Source organism: Cebus imitator, unplaced genomic scaffold (assembly GCF_001604975.1).
Source record: "Cebus imitator isolate Cc_AM_T3 unplaced genomic scaffold, Cebus_imitator-1.0 Scaffold101, whole genome shotgun sequence".
Taxonomy (NCBI): Eukaryota; Metazoa; Chordata; class Mammalia; order Primates; family Cebidae; genus Cebus; species Cebus imitator.
The window spans coordinates 1,557,546-1,585,301 of record NW_016107416.1 but is presented as its reverse complement, the minus strand read 5'-3'; the positions used below and the strand labels follow the sequence as shown (position 1 = coordinate 1,585,301).

Sequence of the window (27,756 nt, the reverse complement as noted above, 5' to 3'; positions counted from 1 at the left end):
TACTGGTGGAAATGCAGATGGTACAGCCTATTGGGTTTTTTTGGTTTGGGTTTTGTTGGGTTTTTGGGTTTTTTTGAGACAGAGCCTTGCTTTATTGACTAGGCTAGAGTTCTGCCCTCTGGGTTCAAGCAATTCTCCTGGCTCAGCCTCCGTAGTAGCTGGAATTACAGGCGTGTGCTACTACACCCGGCAACTTTTTGTATTTTTTGCAGAGACAAGGTTTCACCATGTTGGTCAGGCCGGTCTCAAACTCCTAACCTCAAGTGATCTTCCAGCCTAGGAATCCCAAAGTGCTGGGATTACAGGCGTGAGCCACCATGACCGGCAAGAATGTATTACTTCTGTAATTTAAAAAATAATATTAATAAAATAAAGATCTACACAATGTTGCAGATCTGTCTAGTGATGCGCAAACGTTTCTGGAAATAGTCGCCCTTTTGATCAGAGTGTAATTCTGTCCAATTTCTTTCCCCATCCACCAGAGGATATCACCTTTCTTCCTCTCTCCCTCTTGCAGAGACTGCCCCCTGCTGCGGGTGTTGGCTGGTGAAGTTGTTGGTGAGGAGGCAGAGGGCTCTTTGCCCTGGATTGTCTCACGGCTCTTGGAAGGAAACAACTACAGTGGCCTGCTTCTTCGTCTGGACCCTCAAGGTGGCCAGGGGAGAGTGTGGGGTTCTTTGGGAAGCTCTGAGATCTGTCCTTGGGCCTGCCTCTCCCATCACCCAACGAGCCTCAGCCCCAACCCCAGCCCAGAGAGAGAGCCTGACCCTTCAAGAGGGCCTCAGAGTGCCTAGGCTGACAAACTGGAAAGGCAAAGCAAGGTCAATAGTGAAAGCAACTCCTCACTCTTCAGAGACCTTACACCACTTACCAAGCATTTTTGCACAAATGCCTTTGATTCTTACCACAACCCCATAAGGCACATATAATTTACAAATGAGGAAAGAGAGGCAGGCCTAATTTATAGATGAGGAGAGAGAGGATAAGAGAAAGGAAGGGACTCTCCTATTTTCACACACTCATTAAAAATCAAGCCTTAGCTGAGCACAGTGGCTCATGTCTGCCTGCAATCCCAGTATTTTGGGAGGCTGAGGCAGGTGGATCACTTGAGGTCAGGAGTTGGAGACCAGCCTGGCCAACATGGTGAAACCCTGTCTCTTACTAAAAATACAAAAATTGGCTGGGCATGGTGGTAGGCACCTGTAGTCCCAGCTACTTGGGAGGCTGAGGCAGAAGAATTGCTTGAACCTGGGAGGCAGAGGTTGCAGTGAGCTGAGATCATGCCACTGTACTCCAGCCTGGGTGACAGAGCAAGACTTCATCTCAATAAATAAATAAATAAATCAAGCCTCTGTGTTCTTAATGTAGATGCTAGAGAAAGAAAAGAAAAAAAAATCAACCCTCTGAAATGTTGCGATGTCAGGGATTTGGGGGAGGTTATGGTGGGGGTATTGATCAACAGAAATGGCATGAGTTGATAGCTGTCAAAATGGGGTGACAGGTAGATGGCATTTCCTATACTTTGTATATGTTTGAAATTTTCCATAACAAAAGAGTAAAAATATGCCTGGCTCTCGTCTCCAAAATCAACAAACACACATTCATTTGGCTAGTAAGTTCCCAGACCTTCCCCTGTGCTAGGCCTCTTGGAAAGAGGAACATACGTTAGAGTAGTTCACGCCCACAAGGATAAAGCAGTGAGGGCCAGACGTGTTTATCTTCAGGCCAGTTTGGTATCATGATGAAGGGCATGGGCTTGAGTTCCGGTTCTGCCACTTGCCAAGAAGTGGCTTGACCTCTTTGAGCTTCCATTGCCTCATCTGGAAAATGTCCGGGGAGCCAGGATAGATTAGACCTTTAGTCTGATTGGAGCGTTGTGTGGATAAAAGAGGCAATCCATGAACAGCCTGAGTGAAGTGTCATCAAACACATGTAAAAGCCTGGTGGGGGTTAGATTTTATCAATAGTTCTACTAATAAAAACTAAAAGTATTATAGGCAGTGTGCTTTGGAATCCACAAGAAGGCATAATTCACTTGGAGTGTCCCCTTACTAGGTAGCTCCCTGAGTTTGCTCCAGGCTGCTCTGTTGGGGGCCTCAGGAAGAAGGATGCAGGTGAAACAGGTGAAGCCCACCCTGTGGGATGCAGTAGAAGAGGCTCAGGCCTGCCGGGCTGGCCTGAGGTCCCTGCGTTTAGGCCTCCTTGGGGACATCCTGACAGACAGTGGGCTAAGCCAGCTGGGCAGGGCACTGCGGGAGCTACAGGTAAGCAAGGTGAGGCCCGAGGGTACCTGGGCCAGCCATGGCCAGTGCCTACCTTGAACGCTTTCTCCATAGGTGGTAAAAGCGTGAAGCCAATGCCCAAAAAGCCAGATGCTCAAAGGAGCCAGAACTGAGGCGGTGGAGCTTCCAGAACCACAGGTATGTCTTCGCATTCACGCTTTTAGGAACCTCGTTTGTGTCTGCCTTCCTGTCGTCTTTCCAGAGCACTTTGAGGAAGACCTCCATCCATTCATTGACTTATTGATTCCCAAACAGTTATTGACCACCGACTGTGTGCTGGGCACAGTGCCACATAGGCCCTGGGAATTCCCTGTCCTCATGGAGCTTATATTCTCCTGGGAAGAAACAATTACACCACCATAATCGGTGCTCTGACAGGCTTATAAACGCAGAATTCTATGGGGCATCTAAGTTAGCCTTGGCAAGAGAGAGAAGGAAGACTTCATGGAGGAAGCAATCCCTGAAGGAGGTCAATAAAGTTGAGTAAAGAACATTGCAGGCAGAGAGAATGACAGGCAAAGACTCAGAGGCAAGGAAGTGCTTGGTGCCCTTGGGGAAGTGCAAGCAGCTGATTTATTGGAGAATAAAACTTGAGGAAGAGTCAGGAGGGAAGGACTGGAGAGGGGAAAGATAACACTGTGCCCACTTTTCAGATGAGCAAACTGAGGCTTCAAGAAAAGATATGAGGCCAGGCACAGTGGCTCATGTCTGTAATCCCAGCACTTTGGGAGGCCGAGGTGAGCAGATCACCTGAGGTCAGGAATTCAAGACCAGCCTGGCCAACATGGAGAAATCCCGTCTCTACAAAACTACAAAAATTATCCCTTTGTGGTGGCACACGCTTGTAGTCCCAGCTACTCAGGAGGCTGAGGCAGGAGAGTAGCTTGAACTTGGGAGGTGGAGATTGCGGTCAACTGAGACTGTGCCATTGCACTCCAGCCTGGGCAACAAGAGTGAAACTCCATCTGAAAAAAGGAAAAGAGAAGAAAAGAAAAGGAAAGATGTGAGAGGGCTGGGTACGGTTTAATCATGCCTGTAATCCCAGCACTTTGGGAGGCCGAGGTGGGCAGATCACCTGAAGCCAGGAGTTCAAGACTAGCCTGGCCAACATGGTGAAACCCCATCTCTACTCAAAAACACAAAAATTAGCCAGACACGGTGGTGCATGCCTGTAATCCCAGCTACTCAGGAGGCTGAGGCAGGAGAATCACTCGAACCCAGGAGGCGGAGGTTGCCGTGAGCTGAGATCGCACCACTACACTCCAGCCTGGGTGATACAGTGAGACTCTGCCATAAAAAAGAAAAAGAAAAGATGTAAGACCAATGAGCCTGGGTCACAGGCGTAATCAGAGGCAGCAGAACTACAATCCCACTCAAGTCCTTAGACTCCTAATCTAGTCCTCTTTCATCTCCTTAGGCTGCATGGCCTTTCTGCTCTTCCATGATTTATCACAGGGTGGCTGAAACCCTGCCCCTGTCCAGCCTCTCCTGGTCTTTCTCTTTTTTTTTCATAATTGCTTACAACTTGTTTTTACAGCCTTAGGCCTTGGGAGTCAGGCATGGTAGCCCCCATTTACTGAGCAAGTGCTTACTGCTCAGTGCTCTCGGTGCAGCACTTCATTTCATGCTGTCTACAACTTTTATCAGCTCAATTTGATAGAGAAGAACATGGAGACTAGGCTGATCACCTGCTCCAGGTCATACAGCTAAGAAGAGAAGGGACTGGGACCTGTGATCTGTGTGATTTTCAAGCCCTGATCTTTTTTTTTTTTTTTTTTTTTTTTTGAGACGGAGTTTCACTCATGTTACCCAGGTTGGAGTGCAATGGCGCGATCTCGGCTCACCGCAACCTCCGCCTCCTGGGTTCAGGCAATTCTCCTGCCTCAGCCTCCTGAGTAGCTGGGATTACAGGCACGCACCACCATGCCCAGCTCATTTTTGTATTTTTAGTAGAGACGGGGTTTCACCATGTTGACCAGGATGGTCTCGATCTCTTGACCTCGTGATCCACCTGCCTCGGCCTCCCAAAGCGCTGGGATTACAGGCTTGAGCCACCGCGCCCGGCCTCAAGCCCTGATCTTAACCTACGCTGTCCTGGGAGGAACGGTGTGGAACTGTCACTCCCAATATCTTCTCTGCAGGTGACAGATTCACCAGGAAGCCAGAGCCTATGCCTCGAGGGAGAGTCCCAGGGTGGGTCTGGGACTTGGGGGTGAGCTGGGAGTGGGACGTCTCCTCCGCCTTTAGTGTGATTAATTAAATTTTCCTCTAGTGGCAGGAACAATGGCATCCCTAAGGCATGAGCTCCACCGAAAGAATCCCCTCGAGCACCCTAAGGAACAGGTAATACCTCATGTACCCCAGGAAGAACTGGAAGCCGTAGGGGGAGTGAAGAGCTACAGAGCCCAGCTAATGTGTCCCTGCTTACCCTGCCCCCATGTCAGGGAGAAATATGAAGCTTTTGACAAATAAAGGACCTGAGGGTGACTGGACCCCTAAAGGAGGGCCATGGGGAGGGGCTGTTTTCCTGTTGATTAGATGAAGGGTACAGGATCCTGAGGACCACTATGGCACCTCTTGGCAGAGCCACTACCTTCCCCTCCCCACCATGGCCTCCTGAGTCTCTGCCCAGGCTACAGGCTCTTCCAGGTCAATTAGGTCCTGGATGTTCTGGGAGCAGCTCTGGTGATAAAGTTCTATTGGAAAAGCTGGGCCCTGGTCCTAAAGTTGTGCACGCACATGGACTTCTGACCGAGCCCAGCAGGTACCAGATGTGGCCCTGCAGTTCTTCTTGGCCCAGGCCCGGAGGCAGACTGAGGGAGCAGCACCAAATTTGGATTCGAGAGAAGCTGAAGCATTTGGAACATAAGGAGGAGGTGGCAGATGACCAGGTCAAAGGCCTGGTGGCTGAAGAGAAGGTGAGGAGGGTCAACTAAGGGTTTGAGGTTCTAATTGGTCCAGGTACTGTGCTAGGGGCTGGGAATCCATCATCAGTCACAACCAACTGGTTCATACCCTCTCTTATGGCCCTCACAGCCTTGTCAGGGATAGATGAGGCAATTATCAGTGCTAAGTGATGGGATGGGGTAGCTAGGGGCTTGTGGGACCAAAAAGGCATATGTGACCCAGGCTGGAGTGGATCAGAGGATATGGCATCTAAGCTGAGCCTTAAAGAACAGGCAGAAATCAGCCAGGAGAATTCACTGGACACTGAGCTTCACAAGGGCAGTTACTGCTCATCACATCAAGGCACTCATAGATACAACTTATTTGAACAAATTAAGAAACATAACATGGATATGTGGTGGGGTTGCGTGGAGTCGGGACATGTTCTCAGAGAAGACAAAACAGTATGAGCAAAGGTTCAGAGGGAAGCAATGGCAAAGTGGGTCTGGGAACTGCAAATTCTCCATTCTGGCTGGAGCTGAACAGGTGTGTAGTCAGAAGCACGGCTAAAGAAAGTGTGTGCCACAGCTCTGGCTTTAGACTTTACCCCAAGGATAGTTGCAAACCATTGAAAGGCATGTGCCATGTCAGCTCTGACCTTCACTAGCCATGAGAATTTGGGCAAATTAGGTCACTTCTCTGATTCACTGTTGCCAAATCTGTAAGATGGCAAAGCCACACATGGTTGTTATTAGATAAAATAATACACTTGAAGTATTTAGCACAGAGCCTGGCACATGAGTGGCACTCAGCAAAGAGTATGTGTTATCACTGAAGGCCTGCGAGGAGACGCAGAGATGGCAGCAGGAACAGATGGTGCTGAGATTCCAGCTGCAGGCCCTTCACGAAGAGCGGGACATGGCAGAGCAGGACCTGGCAGCCCTCTATGACCTGCATGTGCAGGCCACCCGAGCTCAGACACACCATGTGCTGCGGGTGAGTGGGGATGGAGGGCAGGCATTGAGCTGGCTACAAGGCTGGCCGAGTGACAGACACCTCTGAATCTGGGCATAGGTATTCCAAGCCTGGCAGGGCCTGTGGGAGAAGCAGGCCATGACCACAGAGCATCGTCACCACAGCCTGCTGGCTGGCATCCTGGAAGATACCATCAACCTGGCCACACAGAATCAGGAGCTCCAAGCTCAGAACCAGCAGCTTCAGCAGGGTGCAGACTAGGCTGGGGGCAGTCATGCTGGACCTCTGCCCTGGGGAGAAATCTGATCAGGAACACTTTAGAGGAGGCTTCCTCTCTCCTAATGTTTGGGCTCATAGAAGGGAGAGAAAGGTGAGACAAAACCAAGCTGATCCTCAGTATGGTTGATTAATAGCATGAACCATGTCTCATTGTTCTAGTCCTTACTAAGTGCCTAATATTAATTTATTTAGCCTCTACAGCTACCACATATAGTAGGTACCACTTGATCCTCATTTCAGGGATAAGGCAACTAAAGCTGGGAGAGGTTAAGCAACTGCCCAAGAACACGCAGCTAAGTGGCAGAGCCAGAATTCAAATTCAAATCTGTCCATAGTCCTACACTGCATAGTAGTGGCTCACAAGCTTCTGTGTGCATCAGGACCACCTAAGGAGCTTCAGAGAAGAAAGAAAAAGATTCCCAAACACTGTTCCCTAAGATTCTGCTTTAATAGGTCTGAGATAGGCCTAGGACCCCCGCCCCCGCCTCTGGCCTTTTTTTTTTAAGAAACTCACCATGTATTCTACCATAGAAGCAGGGTCTGACATTCCCTTGGCCATGATTTTAAGACAGCTGACAGGTAGGAATTGTCTGTGAGGGAGCCGGAGGGAATGAAAACCAAAACCACATCAGCTTCTAGAGTCTAGTTCATCCTGCTGGGCCCAGTACCTTCTGTTCCCAACTCCCTCCGCATTCCCCAGGACTCAAGTTTTGTGCTCCAGGGAAATTTCGAAAGCTCTGTGACACGGAAATGTCTCAGCTCCAAGGAGCTCTGAAAGGAAATAAAGCCACTGGTAACAGCTTGGAGAAAACAATTTTCTTAGTCTAAAATTTACCCCAGAATTAAGCTACTCAGGACCCCAGAGGAACAAAATTGTTTGAGGGGAGTTGTGTGAATAGAAGACACAAGACAATCATGGCTGTGGTTGTAGGAAGCACCCTACAGCCTAGAACACTTTATTAAGACCTTATTGCTTATGCAGTTAGAGACACTGATTGAGCTACAGGTTTCCTGTACCCTGTCCCAGGTCACTCTGTGCAGAGCTTCTCCAGGCTGTTGGGAGCTGGGAGACTGCTAGGCAGGGGCAGGCCCCAGAGTGGGAAGCATGGTACCTCCCAGGAGCCTCAGAGTGGGTAGCGGGATTCATGACGGCCCTCAGGGTGAGCAGAGAGGTCAGGAGTGTAGGCTTAAGCCAGGGCCCAGGGGCTACATTCCCTGAGATGAATCAAGCCCAGCCCTCTCTGGGGTTTCCAGAACAAAGGCTAGGTGTGGGGAGCAGCACTGTGGAGAGGGCAGGAGGCATGTCTCTAGGCATTGCTTGAACTGGGGGAAGATTGTCAGAATGGCTGGGATAATGTTTGTATAATCTGTGGCAACTGCGCCTTCCTGCATGAAAGTGGGAGGTTGAGTATTCTTTATGGAAGAGTCATGCATCAGGGCTAGGCTGGAGTAGCCAGCTCCAGTGGCTCTACTGGGATGACCAAAGTAGGCAAGGAAAGCCACATATTACCCACACCCCACCTTCATCAACCGTGTTCATGCAGGATGAGGCAGTGAGCTGCCCAACAAGGATGGGGTCATTTCTCAGGCCTAGGTATTGATGTTATCTTAATTCTTTAGTCTGGAAGAACTTGGTTGGGGATGGGGAATGGTAAGCACTTCCTTAAGCAAACCCACTCTTCGCGTCTCCTAGGGGTATCTTTTCATCGACCTATCTCCAGAGAATAACCTGGCTGCTCTCACTTCTCCAGCTTTTCCCAAAAGGCACTTGTTACAGGGCTGCTGAGGGGAGGGGGAGGGGGAGGGTCGCCTGGGAGGGGGGTCTGGTGGTGGCACCCAATATACAGGGTCCAGAGTCAGGATGGAAGTAGTCAGGGACTAGCGGCTGCCATAGTACAGGCGCATGGCCAGGCCAATGAGCAATGTGGCCAGGAAAAAGGTGGCTGTGAGCTGCAGCCGCAGCAGGACTGCTGAGAGCACGGCGTTGACCACCAGTGAGCAGGACACCACAAAGAGGCGTGTGATGCTGCTGCCGTGCTTCATGACAGCAGACATGAGCAGTCCATTTAGCGCCTGGCTCAGCACCACGAGTGCTGCCCATCCTGAGAAACCTTCCAGGAGGCCTGGGCCGGGGCCACCGCCAGCATGCAGACCTAGATTCAGGAGCACACCAAAAGTGTAGAGGAAGAGGTTCTGAAGTGCCAGGGGCAGCCGCTGTCGCTTCATGAGCAGCTCTGTGTACACTGAAGACAAGCCCGAGATGAGGCAGTGCAGGATGAGAAGCAGCAGGCCCAGTGGAGTGATATGCAGGGGCATGGGGCTGGCAGCAGCTGCTGGAGGGGGACTGGGAAAGGTGTTCCTAGGAACTTGAAGACCACCTGCTGCATAGCAGGCTCCCGCAGCCATCAGCAGCAGCAGCGCTAACCCCTGACGCACAGAGAGGCGGTGCCGGAGGCAGAGGCAGTAGAGCAGGGCTGTGCTTCCAATCTTGAGATTGCTCAGCACCTGGTAGGTGCTGGGGTCCATGTAACGCTGAAGATAGATCACCAAGTTGTTGTTGGCGCCATAGAGCAGAGCTGATAGTGCGAAGGGAGCAGCCTGGCGCCAGGGTGGGGCCCCCTGGGGCCATGCTTGCCAGCCCACCAGAAGGGAGAAGGCGCATAACAGTAGTTTGGTCAGTTCAGTCAGCAGCACGGCTGAGGAGGGCCGGAAGGGCACACGGCCGTTCACATGGCACAGCGCCAGCAATGGGGCATGGGCACCATACATAGCAGTGGATAGGAGTAGCATCAAGGTCCAGCGGGCCTGCCTGGGACGGCCCAGGCCCTGCATACCCCCATCCTCTACACTCATACCCACACCAGACCCTGGATGGCCAAGGGGCAGCAGGAATTACAACACATTTGGGGAAAATCAAGTTACAAAGCCAGCTCCCTGGAAGGAGGAGCTATGGAACATCGCCAGAGAGAATAAGGATCAGAGTTATCTACCAACTCCGCAGTCAGGGCTTGAAAAGTAAGGAGCTGGTGGCGCTTGAAGCTGCAGTCTTGGGGCCAGTCCCATGGAGTCAGGAAGGGGAAGATGGAATCCAGGGTGCAGTCTGCGGAACTACTGTCCACACTCTGCAGGAGGGGAAGCAAGGATAAAGGTGGCAGGAAAGTTGGAGACAGCAAATGGATGACAACTGGGGAATCCAGATAAAGTGTCTGCACCTGCAGGTCAAGCTGCTCATTCTGCCTCTTCCATGGCACCCAGAGCTAGTCAGGCCCCTTGCGTAGCGACTGCAAATAGTCCCTTAATGTCTTCTCCACATTGGGCACAGCATATGCCTGAGCTGCGTAGATGCCAGCGCAGGTGCCCACAGCAAAACCCAATACTGCTGATGCCCTCAGTTTGGCCACCACATAGCCAGCCAGGAATCCCTTGAGGAATGGGGAGGACAATAGCGAGCCATCCTGCAGAGAAAAATGCAAAAGGAAACTCAGCTAGGCTCTTCCCTGACTCTGTTCAGGGGCTACTCAAGCTGGGATTAGAGCATTCCACCGCTTGCTCCTCTTCACCCTGGACAACCGTGGTATTTTCTCCAGATTTTTCCCAAGGTTCTGGGACCAGAAAAAGAACCTAGCAGTTCTGATCACACAATCTCAGAACGCTGGGGTCAGAAAGCTCCAATCATAGAACTCTACTGCCACACAAGGTCAGAGATGCCCCTAGCCCTGCTGGTTTCTCCAGCCTCATTTCCCAGCATGCTCCCTGACTACTGTGGCCAAGGGGACCTCCTTTCACCCCTCATGTTTATAATGCTACTCCAATCACAATTACATATGCTGTTCTATCTGCCTGGAATGTTCTTTCCTCCCCTCTTCACCTATTTAACCACTGCTTAAGATGTTAGTTCATGTGCCATTCAGAAAAAACTGTCCTTAGGGTGACTGAAAATAGGCCTTCAATAATCATTTGCTGAATAAATCTCTACCATTCATTCAACACTCTCAACAGCGTGTTGGGCAATAAAGCCTACGGCAGGGGAGGAGTGGGACAGTCTTTACCTGGCCCACTCCAGTGTTGACTTCGTCTTCCACGCGTCGCTGCAGGCGTTCCAGCTGGTTCTTGAGAAATGCCAGGTCCTTAAGCTTAGGCAGAGAATCCTAGGACAAGGGAGAGGCTGGCTCCAGCAGTCTGACTCAGCCCCACCCCTTGCTCAATTCCATTAGAAGCTGGGAATTGGGAGGGGATGGGATGAGTCAGAAAGACCTTTTCCTATAAAGGCTTCCTGAGATGGCAGTGGCAAAGGAAGAAAAGCATTGAAAAGCACAGAGTTCAAATCAGGACCAGGAAGGGACTGACAGATGGGATCTGAATCAGTAACTTACATCAACCTCGATAAGAATTTTATATAGCAAGCAGTATGTAGGAAAGGTGGGAAGGACAGCTAGGGGACCTTTAGGTCCATCAGAAAAGCACTACTAATTCCATTATGAGCTCCTTGAAAGTCGTGACGAGTCTGTCTTGGCTACTATGTCCTAGTGCCTGACATTTTGTAAATGTGTGGGTAATGCTGAGATTCTAGACCAATGGTGAGTACTGGATCGAGGCGGCTTCCTGGACAATTTGATTGTCTTGGTTCCTGTCTGGGCTTTACCTTTTTCTGCCTAAGGCCATCCCAAACTGACTGGATGCAAGTGAGAATGACAAAAAAAAAAAAAAAAAAAAAAAAAAAAAAAAAAAAAAAAAAAAAAAAAAAAAAAAGGAGAGAGAATGACTGTCGGCAAGTGTGTAAGTAAATGAATTGGGTGATTCTGATCGCATATAAGTATGAAATTCAGAGTGTATGCAAGGGAGTGTTTGAATGAGGGTGGTGTGAGTGTCCGTGTGATTGGAAACATCATGTCACTGGGAAGGAAATTTCAGGGGGTAGGGAATGGGGTAAAATGAGGAGTGTTTCAAGGTGAATGTGTTTGAGTATGTGCTAGTTACTTGGGTTCGTGATGGTTCCCAGGAGGGGACATCGGGGGAATCCACGGCTCCTCCCGCCTCGCCGAATGCTCTCCCCACACCACTCCACACTGTTAAGACAGTTGACAGGAGCCTCAGAAGAAGCAAGGGACATCCTCACTCCTGAGCCGCTCCAGAGTCGCTTCTACTAGGAACTATAAAAGTCAAGGAGTGAAGACCACGCCCGGCTGCAGATCACCCCCAAGGCTACTCACCTTGTCATCCGCCATCTTCCCCGCCGAACTTGTTGCGCAGGCGCTGCCCCGCCTCCCTAGTGCCGACTACTTTGGCCATATTTACTGAGGGCGAAGGCACTTCCGGAGCACTTTTGTAAAGGGTGAGGTGCATTCCTAACAACCAAGCCCGCCTCGCCCAGATACTGCCACGTGATACTTCCACGTGACTCCGTCCATCGAGTCCCCGGCTACGCGTGAGCTGATTCTCTACCCGAGCGCGATGATCTCACTCGAGCGCGCGATGCATGTTCGTCTTGGCAGTCTTCGGGGCCTGATGAGCTCATAGTTGCGCGGTGGTGTCAGCGCGTTCGCTGGCGTTCGTGCGCCTCCCCCGGACTCACACACTGCACCACGCAGCCATTCGGGCTTCCAGACGCCTGTTTAGACGCACCACCCCTCGGCGGGCGGTGCAGCTCAGGACCGCCCCCAGGACCGGCCCATGTCCCGCCCAGTATTTGTACGGCGCCAGCTGGCCCGGCAGCCTTCGGTGCAGAGAGGCTGGGCTTGCAGGCGCAGCAGCTCCGGAGGTCACGCTGGGCTGAGAGTGCTGGCCGGCAAAGGCCGGCGGAGAGCGGCAGGGGTTATGCTGGGCAAGGATTACATGCTGGCCATCATTCTGGTCAACTGCGATGGTGTGCACGGAGGGGCCCGGTGGGAAGACCAGGAGCTGAGGGAGGATGAGGGAATGCGAAAGGCTACTCTGGGGCTCAAAGACAGGGTGGGGGATACGTCTCTGTGTAGGGACCGGGGGAAACTAATGAACCCGATCTTTACGTGTTATGCCTTCAAGATTGGGGAGCTTGGATCTTCAGCCTAAGAACTGACCCATTTTGTGGATGGAGAGTGGATTATGATAACATGTTATTGTGAACTCACAAATAATATGCTCCCTTTTTTCTAACCCGGTGTTCCTGTAGATGACTTGTGGGGGGACCAGAGTCTGGAAGGGGAGCCCGGCCTGCCCCCTGGCTGGAGGAAGATCCACGATGCTGCAGGTACTTACTACTGGCATGTACCCAGCGGTAGCACCCAGTGGCAGCGCCCAACCTGGGAACTAGGAGATGCGGAGAACCCAGGCATGGTAGGTGGAGTGTGAGGAAGAGGTCTGAGCCCGTGTGTGGACCTAGGTCTGCTAGTACACTGACTAACCCTCACTCCACAGGAAACGGAGGGGATTTGGGGACTGCGGCCCCCCAAAGGGAGATCCTTCTCCAGCCTGGAGAGCTCACTGGACCGGAGGTAACAGGGGTGGCCCAGGCAAAATGAAAGGCTTGGGGTTCCATGGCATTCAAAAATGCAGCTGGACCCATGGCCTGCTTTCCAGCCTAGGGTCTGAATTCTGTCCCATGTTTTGGGTTCTGTTGTGTTCTTGACTCTGTCCCATGTTCTGAACTGTCAGTATTTTGAGTTTTATTCCTTGTTCTAAGCTCTTGTTTGTAGCTACATGTTTTTCATATTCTTGGTCCTAAGCTATCATGTTCTAGACCTTGGCCATTAAGTCCTGTGTTCTAGGGTCTCTTGTCCTAGTTTGGGGTTCTGGTCCACATATTGGACCCTGCTCCATTTTGTGACTTTTATTCTTTTTTTTTTTTTTTTTTTTTTTGAGGTGGAGTCTTGCTCTGTCGCCCAGGCTGGAGTGCAGTGGCCGAATTTCGGCTCACTAAAACCTCTGCCTCCCGGGTTCAAGCGATTCTCCTGCATCAGCCTCCCGAGTAGCTGGGAGAACAGGCACACGTCACCACACGCAGCTAATTTTTGTATTTTTAGTAGAGACGGGTTTTCACCATGTTGGCCAGGATGCTCTCAATCTTCTGACCTCGTGATCCACCCGCCTTGGCCTCCGAAAGTGCTGGGATTACAGACATGAGCCACTGTGCCTGGCCTTGGTGACTTTTATTCTATGTCCTATGTCTGGGTCCTCTGTCCCGAATTTTCCCTCAAATTCTAAGCCACATTTTATGTTCTGTTAATATGTCCTGGGCTCTACCATGCCTTGGTTTTATATATCTGGGGCTGTGTTCTGGGTCTTGCCCCTCATCCTGTGCTCATCAAGTAGTCTAGGCCTCACAAGTGTCTCTACTATAGGAAATGTGGTCCTCTTTACAGCTCTGCTTTGTTTCAGTAACTCTCTGTCCTGGTATGGTGAAGAATCCTACATCCAGAGCATGGAGCCAGGGGCTAAGGTAGTGACTTGGGCCACAGAGCATTGGGAGGTCCCAAGTGAAAGACCAAGGGTGGGATTGGACTGAGCAGAGGTCATCAAGGATGAAGGCAGGGTGTTTGTATTGTGGCACCTGCCACCTTACTCCATCCCTATTCCTGTCCCTTCTCCCAACCCATCAGTGCTTTGCAGTTCGCTCTCTGGGCTGGGTAGAAGTACCTGAAGAGGACCTGGCACCGGGGAAGAGCAGTATTGCAGTCAATAACTGCATCCAGCAGCTGGCCCAGACCCGCAGCCAGAGCCAGCCCCCAGATGGTGCCTGGGGTGAGGTAAGTTGGCTGGGCCCCACAGTGGGTTTTGCCCAGTGCCCAGCAGAGGTAGTTGTCCCTGAATTGCCTATTTCCCATGGCAGTGACCTTTATCTGAGCTCTGGACTGAGCTCTGTCCTTGGCAGGGCCAGAACATGCTGATGATCCTGAAGAAGGATGCCATGAGCCTGGTGAATCCCCTGGACCACAGTCTGATCCACTGCCAGCCTCTGGTGCACATCCGTGTGTGGGGCGTGGGGAGCTCCAAGGGTCGGTGAGGATGCCTACATTCCCCCAAGCGAGAGCTACTTCTCCCTCCCTACTGCAGGCTGTGATCCCCACTGATGCTGATCCCCAGTACTTGAACCCCTGGACACAGATCCTCTGATGTGGACCCACGACTGCCTCCCCTGCCTGGTCCAGCCCTGGTTGGGGAGGGTGGGCCCAGCTCAGCAGGGACAGATGGGGGAGAGCCCAAGAGGCTGGGCTGATTCCCTTCTGTGCTCCCACATGCTTCCGGAACAGTGACAGGTGAGTGAAAACCAGGTAACCTGAGCCCCATCCCTGACCTCCCTACTCCATCTCTGCCATATCCGTAGCCTGACTTTCCAGCCTCCTGCAGGCTCCTTCCTCTAACCAGCCTCTACCCCAGCCCCATCTCTGCCCCTGCTAGGGACTTCGCTTTTGTGGCAAGTGACAAAGACAGCTGTATGCTCAAGTGCCATGTATTTCGCTGTGATGTTCCTGCCAAGGCCATTGCCAGTGTCCTACATGGGCTTTGTGCCCAGGTAAGGGTCGGGGTGGGGCAGGGAATGTGGGTAAGGGATTGGGTCTGAAGCTTCCAAGGTAGTTGGAGGGGTATTGGCCCTTTTACCCTAATTTCCCTCTCTCCCTATGGGTCATGCTGGCTTCATTGTGTTTTAGATCTTGTCAGAGCGAGTAGGGGTCAGTGGTGATGCCTCTTGCTGCTCCCCAGATCCTATCTCCCCTGAAGACCTGCCACGACAAGGTATGGGGAGGGGAGTCCTGCATTGCTGCATCAGGCTGCTTTGGTGCTGCTTTGTGGATGGGTGATTTCTGGTTATTTAGTACTTCTGTGGATAAATTTCTGAGGTGTCTGGTCTCAGGGATCCCAAGCCGTGAGCTGGAGGAGCATCTATGAGTCTTTCTTCTAACAGCACCAGCTTTGACCTGAGTCCTGGCCCCATCAGAAGGGTGGGGAAAAGGGTAATTGAGAGAGCTGCCAGGCCAACTTTATGTTTATATTTCAGTGGAGTTGCTGGATGCGGTGAGCCAGGCTGCTCAGAAGTATGAGGCACTGTACATGGGGACACTGCCAGTCACCAAAGCCATGGGTGAGGACTGAGGGGGCTGCATATGGTGGGCTGTGTAAAGCAAGGGGAAGGTGAATGAGCTGGGGCTCACTACCATTTCTCAGAGTCCTCCCATGGCCTTGTTATGGCCTGGAATGTACCAGCCTTCCCAATTCGGAATTCTAAGCCTTGCCCCAGCTATCCTGTTCCCATATCTCTGAATCCGAAGTCAGTGAGAGGGGCCTAGACACTCCCTGCAGACTCTTTCTTTCTTTACAACTGGGAGACATGCTGGGCATGTTCCCCTAGGCATGGATGTGCTGAACGAGGCCATTGGTGCCCTCACTGCCAGGGGGGACCGGAATGCCTGGGTCCCCACCACGCTCAGTGTGTCTGACTCTCTCATGACTGCATACCCCGTTCAGGTACCAGAAGAGGGTGAAGTTGGGGGCTTTGGAGGGGTGAGCAGGGATGCTGAGGGGTCACTGCTTGCTGCCAGAAAAGTTCAGTGGGTCTGGCCAGTGCTTGGCCCTCTAGTGACTAGGCCTGGTGTGGGCAGGCAGAGGCCAGTACAGAGGAGGAGCCATTGTGGCAGTGCCCTGTGCGCCTTGTGACATTTATTGGTGTTGGCCGCGACCCACACACCTTTGGCCTCATCGCTGACCTGGGCCGTCAGAGCTTCCAGTGCGCAGCCTTCTGGTGCCAGCCCCATGCAGGGGGACTCTCCGAAGCTGTGCAGGCTGCCTGTATGGTGAGTCAGGGGTGGGAATGGGTGGGTGGGATTGCCCTGCAGCTGCTCTCCACTATTTACTGGGGCTCAGGGTCGGCAGCCTCTTCAGAGATCATAAACCTGGGCTGATTCTGGTTCATTAATGTTTGGGCCCTCATGCTGTTTTTAGTAAGTTTTAATTAGTTGCCAATACTTACAGGACAGGACATTTCACATAATAATCACTATCTTCTTTTTGCTAAAATATCAAGAGCTCTGGCACTTGGTTCACACGTATAAATGTCAGCATGCAGCCAGAATTGTGCAGAAGCTGTGCTCTAAAGAGTAGACATTGTTGATCCTGTTTGTCTTATTTATTTCCTGGCACCTGTGGGCATTTGAGTGTGGGTTGCTTACACTTTGTTAGTTCAGTTCACTCATGCATTCAACAAATTTGAGTGCTTACAGGGTCCCAGGCACCATAGATGACCCTGAGGATTTAGTGCTATAAAGGGCACAGTCCTTGCCTTCACAAAACACTTAGGATAGAGCCAAGATAGACCAGAAATAAGTTGTACACGACTGGTTGACGGAAGAGGTGGCCCTTTTAGGGGTCAGGAAGGTTACCTGTAAGAGCTGATAGAAAACCGAGAGTCCAAGAAGGAAGTTAGCCAGCTGAAAGGGAGTGGAGCAGGTGTGCCAAGCACGGGAGCCTTCGCTGTGAAGGTGAGAGATATTGGTGGATGAGAGTATCTGAAAGAATCTAGTGTATCTGGCATGCAAGGGGGATGTAGTGAGAGATGAGATCAGAGAGAATGACAGAAGCCAGGTTATGGGGAACCTCACAGGTCAGGGTGATGAGTTCATCTGGAGGCACTAGGAATCATTGACGCTGGACAGTGAAGTCAGGTTTATGAATTAGGATGACCACTTAAGCTATAATATGGCTAAAAGCTTTGGAGGACACAAGAGAGGAGGTAGGAAGGATAATTAGGATACCTTTGAACCTTTCAGATGAGATGACTGGGGGCAGTTGCATTGAGGCTGGAGTTTGAGTTGTATACCCTTACCCTTGACTAGGGAATCTGCTTTGCCAGGGACTAGTCCACACCAGTGAGAGATGGAAAAGAGGCAGCACAGTGGTACATGTAATTGGGAGTTCAGGCTCTGCAATCAGAAAGAACTAGGTTGAATGCCATTTCTGCCTTTCTCTGGCTGTGTGACCTTGGGCAAGTCATATAGTCTCTGAATCTCAATTTCCTCATTTGCAAAACAGGGATAACACTTCATAAATAACTGAATTATACAAAGCACTTAGCAGTGTCCAGCCCTCCTTAAGTGCTTGATACACGTTTTATGATTTTTGAGCTACCTGGAATGCTCTAGAAACTTCACATGTAGCCAGCTACCAACCTTGTTATCAGATAGAAGATTTGGCCAGTACTCTGTCCAGCAGAAGATTTCTGGGAGTCTAGGGGCAGAAAGTAGCTGGATCCTCAAATTCCCCTTCTCTCTAGGTTCAGTACCAGAAGTGTCTTGTGGCCTCTGCAGCTCGAGGCAAGGCCTGGGGTGCCCAGGCCCGTGCCCGCCTGCGGCTCAAGCGGACCAGCTCCATGGATTCCCCAGGAGGACCTCTGCCCCTCCCCCTGCTCAAAGGAGGGGTTGGCAGTGCAGGGGCAACCCCTCGAAAGCGGGGTGTCTTCTCTTTCCTTGATGCCTTCCGGCTGAAACCCTCTCTGCTCCATATGCCCTAAACTTACCTGGGAAGGCTGGGGAAGGAGGCTCTGGGTCCATGCCTAACACTGTACCCCGTTATTCCCCAAGGCCTATAGCCTGTCACCCCTTGGAGCCTTCTCTGCCTGTCCCTCTGATCCTTGTCCACCGTCTATTTATTGCCCGATTTATTGTTTATATGGATCACTGGGAGGCATTGCCCCACAACCTAGGACCCTGGCTCCCCTTTCCTTGGGTCCTTGTGTTCCTTGCCCGTCCAACCCTGGACAATTGGCTCTACCTCAGTAACACTTTATAGCAAAATCAGTGCAAATAAAAATCCCTCAGTGACCTCACTGGGTATGAGTATATTGGGCCTGGGACAGGGCTGGGGGCTAACAGCCTGTGTGAGATCAGTGTCTTTGTGTCTGTGCTTGATATTGGTGGCTCTCTGTAGTCACATGACAGTATGGGTGTGATGGAGATCTGACTTCATTCATTCAACAAACATATTTTTTTAAGCACTTCTCTGTGCCAGGCACTAAGCTAGGCACTGGGGATGTAATAAAATAGAGTCCCACCTTCTGAGACTGTCAGGGAGATGAACAAGAATCAAGACAGATGTGATGTAATTCAACTAGGAAATTTCAGAGGGTTGTAGGGTTGTGGGAGCTCAAGTGAGACACTTAACCTGGCCTAAGACATTCCAGAAGGCCTCCTGAAGAACTGACATCTGAGCTAAGTACTGAAGGAAGCTGAGTACTAGTTAGTGAGGCTACAAGACGTGAATATGTAGATTGTGAAGGGCAATGCACAGAGGAGGCTGTAGAAGTCAACCTTGCTAGATCACAGTGGGGCGTATGTGGGAGCGTCTGGTTGTTTGAACTTGCTCCAGAGAGGATGAAGGCTTCTAGAGCGCTGGCTCCTGGACAACAACCTCTGGTGCCTTGTGACCAGGGCCCCAATACATTAGATAGAGCCTTCGAGTCTTGGGGAGTTTGGCGCAGGGTCCCCACGGCGGCTCCCGCCGGTTGTGAACGACCATCCACTCTCAAGAGCTCCAAGCAATCGCGTGGCCAGGACACGGCTCACCCGGCCCTTGTGAGCGGTCGCCCCGGAAATGACGCGCTGCCCTGCTGGCCAAGCGGAAGTGGAGATGGCGGAGCTGTACGTGAAGCCGGGTGAGCACGGCCGGCGGGCTAGGGCGCTAGGTCCTCGCCCCGGCCTAGGCTAGGGGAGGTGGCGGCGCGGGGTATGGACCCTCTGTTTCCCATCCCCAATATAAGCTAACGGTGGAGTTCTGGGCTCGCTTCATACATCCCTCGCTTCCTTAGGCAACAAGGAGCGCGGTTGGAACGACCCGCCGCAATTCTCATACGGGCTGCAGACCCAGGCCGGCGGACCCCGGCGCACGCTACTCACCAAGAGGGTCGCTGCACCCCAGGATGGATCCCCCAGAGGTGCGTGGGGCCCCTGTGCTCGAAGACCGGCGGAGAATGGGCAGTGTAAGGGATAAGCCTGTCCGCAAGACTTTTTTCTGTTCCCCGAGGACTCCTTAAGTTAAGGAGAGAGGTTTTGGGGTTCCAGTAAGGGTCTCAGGGCAGGTGCTTTTCCGAGCCGCTTCTCTGCTGCTTAGATTACTAAATGGTATATTGATTTAAAAAGACTATATTTTCATCCTAGGTGATCTCATCCAGACCCTGTGGCTTTTAATATAGTTTTTATCCTCAAGTTATTTTGTTAACCTGTATCTCTTACCAGAAGCTCATAGTAGCATATCAATTTGTTCATTCCTTTTTCACTTGGGTATATGATAATCGTCTCAGACTTCACAGCGATTCATTTATTTAATCACTATTATTTACTGAGCACTTAACTATGAGTCAGGGATGGTTTAAGGGCCAACTAGGCAGCAGTGACTAAAACATAAGATCTCTGCTTTCAGGGAGTACACGTTGTAGCACTGGAGATGGACTGAAAGATGAAATAGTGGTGAGGGTGTAGAGAGAAGTAAGCAGTGATGTAATATGACTGGGTAAGTAGGTGTCTGAGGGGCTGACATTTAAGCCACACAAAGATCATGTACAAGAGCATTCCAAGCAAAAGAAACAGCTGCAACAGGAACAAGTTTGGCCAATTCAGAGACTGATAGAGTGGCTGGCTACAGCATTGTGGGCTTTGTACACCAGGATAAGGAGTTTGTATTTTAATCTACATAAAGTTGGAAGCCATTGAAAAGATTAAAGTAGAGGAGAGCCACCTTTTCCCCCGAGAATTTTCCAGGCCATTAAATGGACTGTGCTGTGGCCCCAAGAAAGGGACTCAGGTTTGGTTCTTTCAGTTGCCCTCCATTCTCCACACCCTTTTTGCTGTAGAATGATGATACAGGGCTTGGTTTTTTTGTTTGTTTGTTTGTTTTTGAGACAGAGTCTCACTCTGTGGCCCAGGCTGGAGTACAGTCGGGTGATCTTGGCTCCCTGTATCCTCCGCCTCCCCAGTTCAAGGGATTCCCTGCCTCAGCCTCCTGTGTAACTGGGATTACAGGCATGCGCCACCACACCCGTCTAATTTTTGTATTTTTAGTAGAGACGGGGTTTCACCAGGTTGGACAGGCTGGTCTTGATCTTCTGACCTCTTGATCCACCCACCTCAGCCTCCCAAAGTGCTGGGAATACATGTGTGAGCTGAGCCACCGCACCCGGCCCAAGGCTTTGTTTCTTAAACTCAGCAGTATTGATAGGTTGTGGCCAGATAATTCTTTGTGAGGGACTCTCCTGTGTGTTATAGAATGTTTATCGGCAACTCTGACTTCCACCAATAGATGTCAGTAGCATCCACCCAGTTGTGACAGCCAAAAGTGTTTCCAGACATTTGATATGTGGGCACTATCTTCCTAGCTTGAGAACCAGGGACTGATTTACATTCTGGAAAGATCACTGTGTCTGCTCTGTGAAGACAAGATTTTAGGGGAGTGGAAAGACAAATTACAGCTATTATGGTAATATAGGCAAGATTTAATGATTTGCCTAAGGGTGTTAGGAGTTGAATGGATATGAGATGGAGAAAGTCAGTAGGAATGAGTAGATATATGAGGAGCCCATATAACCAAAATGTTTTGCTTGATATAGGAAGACTGGGGGATAGTGGTTTTTGGGAGAGGGGAGTTTTTTTTGGGTGGGGTGCTCTGCTAAGTTAGGCTATTATTTTTGGGGAAAGGTCTAGGCCAGAATTAGAGAAATAAGTCACCATTATGGGGATGGTATTTGATGTCATGGGCTTGAATAAGGCCAGGGACAGAGCCCTAGGGCTTTCTAGCATTTCAAGATTGAGTAGAGAAGGAATAAGCAAAGGAGACTGAGAAATGGCCAAAGAAGAAAACAGGAGAGGCCAGGTGCGGTGGGTCATGCCTGTAATCCTAGCACTTTGGGAGGCCAAAGCGGGCAGATCACCTGAGGTCAGAAGTTCAAGACCAACATGGCAAAAATGTCTCTACTAAAAATACAAAAATTAGCTGTGTGTGGTGGTAGGCGCCTGTAATCCCAGCTACTTGGGAGGCTGAGGCAGAGAATCTCTTAAACCTGGGAGGTTGAGGTTGCAGTGAGCTGACATTGTGCCACTGCACTCCAGCCTTGGCAACAGAGCGAGATTCCATCTCAAAAACAAAACCAAAACCAAAATTAAAAAAAAAGAAAATAAGAGAGTGTAAAGTCATGAATCAATAGTGATGAATGCTGCTGAGACATCAAGATAGAGACAAGGAACCACTAGATTTTAAAAACATAGCAGTCACTAGTGATCGTAAGAGCAGTCTCTACAGTAGTGAGAACAGAAACTTAGCTGGAATGGGCTAAGAAGAGAATGTGAAAAGTAGAGTGACTATAAACAGCTCTCTCAAATTCTGCTGTGAAGTGAATATAAGAAATGGGACAGTATCTGAAAATGGAATGTGAAGTAAGGGAGTGTTTTGATAGTAATATACTAGAGCATGTTTGTATGCTGATGGGATGATTCAGGAGAGAGGGAGAACTGATGATGTAAGAGAAGAGAGAGAATTACAGTAGGGAAGTCTAGAGAAGACGAGAGGCTAGGATGCAGGGTACAGGTGGAAAGATGGCTTTTGATAGGAGCAGGAACCTTTTCATCTATTACTAGAAGAAGAAAAGTGGCCACAAATGCAGGTGGGTTAGGAGGACTGGTGGTGTGAAGATGAGAGTTTCTGTTTAATGACCTGTACTTTCTTGGTGCAACATCAGGCAGTGTCAGAAGTAGATAGCAGGGAAAGGAAGATAAATTCTGAAGAGTGGAAAAAATGAGGCAAAATATCCAGTCAGTGTTTGGTGCCTTTTAAAATCTGGTAAAACCATGCTGATAATAAAGTATCGGCATGTTTCTGTTTTTCCTCCCAAGTGCAGGCAAGTTGGGTTTAATCAGGAAAGTGGGACAATGGGAGGAGATAAAGGAGATAAGAATATTTATAAGGGAGTGATTTTAATGTACATTGAAATCAAAGTAGGTGAGCTGGAAGGGGTAGGAAGGGATGATCAGATTTTGGAGGTGACAGTGTTGTAAACAAGGCAGGGGGATGAGAGGCTGACGTAGGGTGGGAAAAAATGATAACTGGAGGTTAAGAGGTCAACTGAAATGACAAATTACTAAATGAATTAGTCATCCTTGTGGCTACTGATACCTAAAAGTAAATTTTTGACTTTTCTCCTCCGGTCTTCTTTCTGTCAGTGGCTCCCATTACTAAAGTCAGAAACTAAGAGTCAACTTGACTTCTCTCTTCCTCACTCCCAATCCACTCCTGTTGCTACTTCCTCCTAAGTAAATCTCAGACTACTACATTCACCTCATCTACTCTTTTACCCTAGTCCACGCTAGCATCATCTCCTTCCTGGACTACTCAACCTCATAACTGGTGTTCCTGCCACCATTGTTGACCTGTTTCCATCAGTTTTTCACAGAGCAGGCGTGTGTAAAAATAAGTCTGGTTACATCGTCCCTTGCTTTTATAAACCTGCAGTGGCTTCCCAGTATCACTGACTCAAGACCAAACTCTCCTAAAGTCCTGCTGGGTCTGGACCCCCTGCTTACCTCTCTAGTGATAGCTCATACTACTTCAGTGATAATTTTTAGCCTTACAGGCCTCATTTCTGTCTCTTGAATATTCAAGTCAAGACTTTTCCTGCTTCTTGGGCACTGCTCTCACCTCTACCTAGTACCTGCTCCTTCAGCTCTCTCTCTTTTTTTTTTTTTTTTAAAGACAAGAGTCGTGAACTGTTGCCCAGGCTGGAGTGCAGTGGCATGAGTTCTGTTCACTGCAATCTTTACCTTCTAGGTTCAAGCAATTCTCCTGCCTCAGCCTCCCAAGTAGCTGGGATTACAGGCTCCCAACACCGCGCCCGGCTTTTTAAAATTTTTAGTAGATACAGGGCTTCACTATGTTGCCCAGGCTGGTCTTGAACTCCTGACCTCGTGATCTGCTCACCTCAGCCTCCCAAAAGTGCTGGATTACAAGTGTGAGCCACTACACCTGGCTCCTTCAACTCTTCATAGCTGCATCTATCCCATCCATTAGTTCTTAATTTAATAAAAACAGCTCGGTTTGTACTTTTTGCTACATACTAGTCTAGCAGCTCTATTTTTTTTTTTTTTTTTGGTAAGAGACAGGATCTTACTGTGTTGCTCAGGCTGCTCTCAAACTCTTGGGCTCAAGCTGTCCTCCTGCCTCATCCTCCCAATTTGCTGGGATTAGAGGCATGTGTCACCACACTCAACCTGTACCTATATTCTGAATCTTCACTGCAACCCTGTAAAATAAGTGGCATTGTATACATCCCCATTTTAAAGAAGAGGAGCCCAAGCTCTGGTTGAAAGTAACTTGCTGAAAGTCACATAGCAAGTGAGCTCAGAAAAACTTAAATGTACCTTACTTCCTTGAACACTTAGTCTAGATAGGTTCTCCCATTTTTATTACATAAACCATTTTCTTTGTAGCATGTAACATAATTTGGTAATTTTCTTGTGTTTTTTTCCTCCCTCTAGAATTAAACTCTCTAAGGTCAGGAAATTAATCTGTCTGGTTTACTTCCTCCTGAGTAGCCAGGACTACTGGTGTGTGTCACCACACTTGGATAATTTTTCATTTTTTTTGTAGAGACGAGATCTCCTTATATTGCCCAGGTTGGTCTTGAACTCCTGAGCTCAGGCAATCCTCCTACCTTGGCCTCTCAAAGTGTTAGTGTTACAGGCGTGAGCCACTGCAACCAGGCCTGGTTTACTATTCTAATCTTTTAGTGCGTAGCACATTGTCTGGCATAGAGTGGGTACTTCATAAATGTGTATTTTTGAAGGAATAAGTTGTCTCAGAGAGTAGGCCTTCTTAAGAGTTAAGCTTCTTACCCATTTAAGCCATGTTGCTTGATCCTGCTGTACCTTTTCAGTCCCCGCCTCAGAGACTTCTCCTGGGCCTCCCCCAATGGGGCCTCCACCTCCTTCAAGTAATCCCACGTCTCCACTTGTGGGGAGTGGTCCTGCCTCTGGTGTGGAGCCCACAAGTTTCCCAGTTGAGTCTGAGGCTCTGATGGAAGATGTGCTGAGACCTTTGGAACAGGCATTGGAAGATTGCCGTGGCCACACAAAGGTAAGCCCTAGCACATCAGAGGTTAGAGAGGGCTCCCATTCACAGCCAAATCCAGAATGGCTCCCAGAGATAGACCCTCTGACCCAAAGGACAATGGCTCCTAATCCTTTGAGAGTTATGGACTCCTTCAGAATCTGCTAAGGCCTTCTCAGTGAAATAAACACAGGATTTCAGGAGCATTAACAAGACTTTTGAAGACCAATCAGTAGAAGGTGCTGTGGGAACGAGTTGAATTCAGCTCCTATTAGTGAACAACCTGATTTTCTGTATGTCCATGCCATTCAGAGCAGATGCTGCTGATTTTGTGCTTAGGAAATTTATATTGTGCCCAGTTAGGGAGAAATAAACCTCTTCTAGGTACAGTGTTTTCTTAGTTCTTAGAAAAAGAGATCTGAAGAATGTCAAAAGAAAGGGAAAGTACCATGGCAATTTCACCTTTTTGGCTCTTAGTTTTCTTATTTGTGAAGTAACACTATAGGATGAGCTTCTGAGAGTCTGAGAAGCCCCTAAAATTTTAAAATTCTAGTCACAGGAGGAGATCCATAGGTTTCATCAGCTTTTCAGTGGGGTCTCTAATCTTTGGGTAAAGAACCAGAGCTCTAAAGACTAAAGTGTGGGTCAGAGAAAGCAGGTGCTTCCTGTATGGTGCTGCCTTTCCCTCTCCTCCCCTTATTGGGCTGGCAGCACTGAATTGGAGGCCATCTCTTAGAAACAGGTATGTGATGACATCAGCCGACGCCTGGCACTGCTGCAGGAACGGTGGGCTGGAGGAAAGTTGTCAATACCTGTAAAGAAGAGAATGGCTCTACTGGTGCAAGGTATGGGTGGGTTCTTTGGTATAGCCTAAATCCCTTGTCCTGCTGTGGTTGGCTGTGCTGGAGCAGGTGCTGAGATTATGATCAACGGGAGGGGAGGCATGGAAGCTCGTTTACCCCAGGCTGCTTGCTTAACCCCCATCTGTCTTCAGAGCTTTCAACCCACCAGTGGGATGCAGCAGATGACATCCACCGCTCACTCATGGTTGACCATGTGACTGAGGTCAGTCAGTGGATGGTAGGAGTTAAAAGATTAATTGCGGAAAAGAGGAGTCTGTTTTCAGAGGAGGCAGCCAATGAAGAGAAATCTGCAGCCACAGCTGAGGAGAACCAGACCATACCAGGCTTCCAGCAGGCGCCATAACCATCAGTTCCCCGGACTCACCTGATACCATCTCCTACGCCTTGGAGGCCTTCTCTTACTTGGCTCCCTCTTACCAACGAGACTGTCCCACTGGGCCTGACCCACCTATGAGGGAAAAGGTCCCACCTGGGCCAGAGGGAGTTCATGTGTTACTCATAACATGCATTTCAATAAAAACATCTCAGTGGTGGGTCTTGGATAGATGAACACTTCCTAGGCCAAGCTAGTCCCCTCTGGTGTCCTCGACTGCGCTGCTCCCTGTGCATCTGCAAATTACTGTTTTCCCTTCTCCATTCATCAGGAAGGGATCTGCTGGGTACAACCAGACTACTGCCTACCACTTTTTCCCAAGTTAGACTAAAAGCACATCCTGTGCTGGGCAGAACAGCTCTGTCTTTGGATGGTTTCATTTCAGCATGAGAACGTACTCAAATAGAACAGGGAGATTTTCCCCTCAACAAAAGGAAAGTCCTGTTTGCACTGTATCACCCTTGAGATATAGGTGCTACAGAGATTAGAATCACATTGAGTGGGGTTTTTGCTGTATAAATTGAAGGAAAGAAATACCAGATTACTGAAATTTAGGATTGTAACTGACCACAAGCTGCTGCCTCATTTTGGGCTTCAGTGTGAAAGAGCTCTAAGGTCTCCTAGAGGTGCTTGGTGGATTCTCATGCTGTGAGAAGGGAGGGTACGAGGTTTTTGGTGTTGGAATGGAGAAACTGGTACTTAGAGATGGGAGGCAGAAAAGGCATGGGGAGAGGCTGGGACAGCACCTCTTTTCCAAGAGTCCTGCTTTGGAATGGATAGGGGAGGGGCTGCTGGGGAGGCCTGGTTCCAGGAAGGCTGCTTCCTAGAAAGACAGGAACAGCCCTTGGCAGGGGCCAGGCTATTGCTGTTTGTGGTTTGGAGGCTTATGTAACCTGCCACTGTAGTCTCTAATTGTCACTGGAAGTGGGCCTGGTGGGAGCTGGGAATGGACCTGGGCCCTCTGAACTTGACCAGACCTGCCAGGGCCCTCAGCTGTGTGGCTGAGATGAGAAAATCAACATTGAGGAGAACACTGGAGCCAAGGCATTTCTTTGAATGTTTACTAAGCAGCCAGAAGGTGACCTACTCCATTCCCCATTTCCAGCCCCTGAATATAGATGGTTTAGGGCTGGGAGAAGTACCCACAGACCGAAGCGGAAGTAGAGTTAAGGGCTTGGCAAGTTGCCCACTCCTATCCCTGGTCTATGCCTCAGAACTAAAGAGGCCTGGAACTAACAAGTCACTTCCTTCCAGATTAGATGAGGCCAGCTGGCCTTTGGATGCCCCAGGAAGAGGTGGTGGCAGCAGGGATTCCTCCGTAACTCCACACATGGGGTCATCTGCACTGGATTAGATGTCCATTTCAAATTGTGCGTCATCTGGAGAGAGAAAAGGCAGGAGGACTGGTTGCTGGTCTGAGGATCTGCAGGCTCAGCATCAGTGCAGAAACCCCTCTTGGAATTGAACCCCCACAGTGTGTCACGGGGGCATTTGAAAATATTTCAAAGGCTGCGACGATTCTTAATTCCTGCTTTCCTTACCGGGTATCTCTTCCTCTGTCTCCTTCTGTTCCTTTAGCTCCTCCAGCTTGGAGGGTGGGGCTGTTGGAGGAGTTGTGACCGCGGGAATCTGAGGGAGGCAGCAGGGGGGTGTCCGGGCAATGGGTGAGTTCTTGCACTCCAGCAGGAACTTTCGGTCGTAGATGATCCTGGTGCCTGTCAAGGGGTTGGGACTGAGGTAAGAATCAGGAGCTTGGGTACAGAGGTGATGGGTCCCAGACTCAGGCCTTTTGGGGCCTGGAGGTGAGGGGGGTGTTGAACTTTCTTGTGTATCAAAGGACATCTGCTCTGAAGCCCAGCTAGGTTCTCAGCAGACAAGCCTTCATAGTGCTTAAAATCTTCCACGCCTAACCAAGATGTGGTTTGTATAAAGCAAGTGGGGCACCCCAGCTGGTACAGCAGGGGCTTTATGTTTGAGGGAGCTTCAGATCTTGGCTGGAACACTAAACTTGGAGTTTATGCTGCTCCTCTACCACTTCATGCTGCTC

At 49.8% G+C, this 27,756-nt stretch overlaps 5 protein-coding genes across 22 annotated transcripts in view; 3 read left to right on the top strand and 2 right to left on the bottom strand.

The window, feature by feature from the left end:
* Positions 1–7,190, top strand: part of LOC108310047 — a 22,406-nt gene extending 15,216 nt beyond the window's left edge. Inside the window, 7 exon segments of the mRNA XM_037741501.1 lie at positions 518–651; positions 2,056–2,264; positions 5,044–5,090; positions 5,092–5,200; positions 6,006–6,164; positions 6,243–6,431; positions 6,433–7,190. Of these exon segments, the coding sequence (XP_037597429.1) occupies positions 518–651; positions 2,056–2,264; positions 5,044–5,090; positions 5,092–5,200; positions 6,006–6,164; positions 6,243–6,431; positions 6,433–6,549 (964 nt within the window). The 3' untranslated portion in view covers positions 6,550–7,190.
* A 148-nt stretch (positions 7,191–7,338) lies between these two features.
* Positions 7,339–12,159, bottom strand: SLC35A4 (solute carrier family 35 member A4). Of its 3 annotated transcripts, none has more exons than XM_037741421.1 (3): positions 11,633–12,159; positions 10,472–10,695; positions 7,339–9,877 (listed from the first exon to the last, which is right to left on the bottom strand). In XM_037741421.1, the coding sequence occupies exon 3, from the start codon at positions 9,273–9,275 to the stop codon at positions 8,301–8,303; it is 975 nt and encodes a 324-aa protein (XP_037597349.1). In that variant the 5' UTR covers positions 9,276–9,877; positions 10,472–10,695; positions 11,633–12,159; the 3' UTR covers positions 7,339–8,300. The 3 variants fall into 3 exon arrangements, with proteins under 3 accessions (XP_037597349.1, XP_037597350.1, XP_017392282.1); XM_037741422.1 differs by having other exon boundaries at positions 10,472–10,639; XM_017536793.2 differs by having other exon boundaries at positions 10,472–10,570.
* A 59-nt stretch (positions 12,160–12,218) lies between these two features.
* Positions 12,219–18,213, top strand: APBB3 (amyloid beta precursor protein binding family B member 3). Of its 5 annotated transcripts, none has more exons than XM_017536789.1 (13): positions 12,219–12,285; positions 12,571–12,734; positions 12,816–12,892; positions 13,776–13,836; positions 13,997–14,143; positions 14,269–14,396; positions 14,648–14,653; positions 14,796–14,910; positions 15,047–15,131; positions 15,394–15,477; positions 15,745–15,860; positions 15,995–16,186; positions 17,662–18,213. In XM_017536789.1, exons 1-13 carry the CDS (start codon positions 12,237–12,239, stop codon positions 17,896–17,898), a joined length of 1,461 nt encoding a protein of 486 aa, XP_017392278.1. In that variant the 5' UTR covers positions 12,219–12,236; the 3' UTR covers positions 17,899–18,213. The 5 variants fall into 5 exon arrangements, with proteins under 5 accessions (XP_017392278.1, XP_017392277.1, XP_017392279.1 ...); XM_017536788.2 differs by having other exon boundaries at positions 14,775–14,910; XM_017536792.2 differs by lacking the exon at positions 12,219–12,285 and adding an exon at positions 12,296–12,371 and having other exon boundaries at positions 14,775–14,910.
* On the top strand, positions 17,897–26,066 carry SRA1 (steroid receptor RNA activator 1). The gene is made up of 5 exons (XM_017536795.1): positions 17,897–19,038; positions 19,192–19,317; positions 24,301–24,500; positions 25,210–25,318; positions 25,468–26,066. Exons 1-5 carry the CDS (start codon positions 18,978–18,980, stop codon positions 25,677–25,679), a joined length of 708 nt encoding a protein of 235 aa, XP_017392284.1. The 5' UTR covers positions 17,897–18,977; the 3' UTR covers positions 25,680–26,066.
* A 689-nt stretch (positions 26,067–26,755) lies between these two features.
* Positions 26,756–27,756, bottom strand: part of LOC108310087 (ankyrin repeat and KH domain-containing protein 1) — a 133,690-nt gene continuing 132,689 nt past the window's right edge. For all 12 annotated transcript variants that reach the window (XM_017536768.2, XM_037741417.1, XM_017536771.2 and 9 more), the window contains 2 exons: positions 27,251–27,424; positions 26,756–27,088 (listed from right to left, as the gene is read on the bottom strand). In XM_017536768.2, the coding sequence (XP_017392257.1) occupies positions 27,085–27,088; positions 27,251–27,424 (178 nt within the window). In that variant the 3' untranslated portion in view covers positions 26,756–27,084. The remainder of the gene's footprint in view (positions 27,089–27,250; positions 27,425–27,756) is intronic.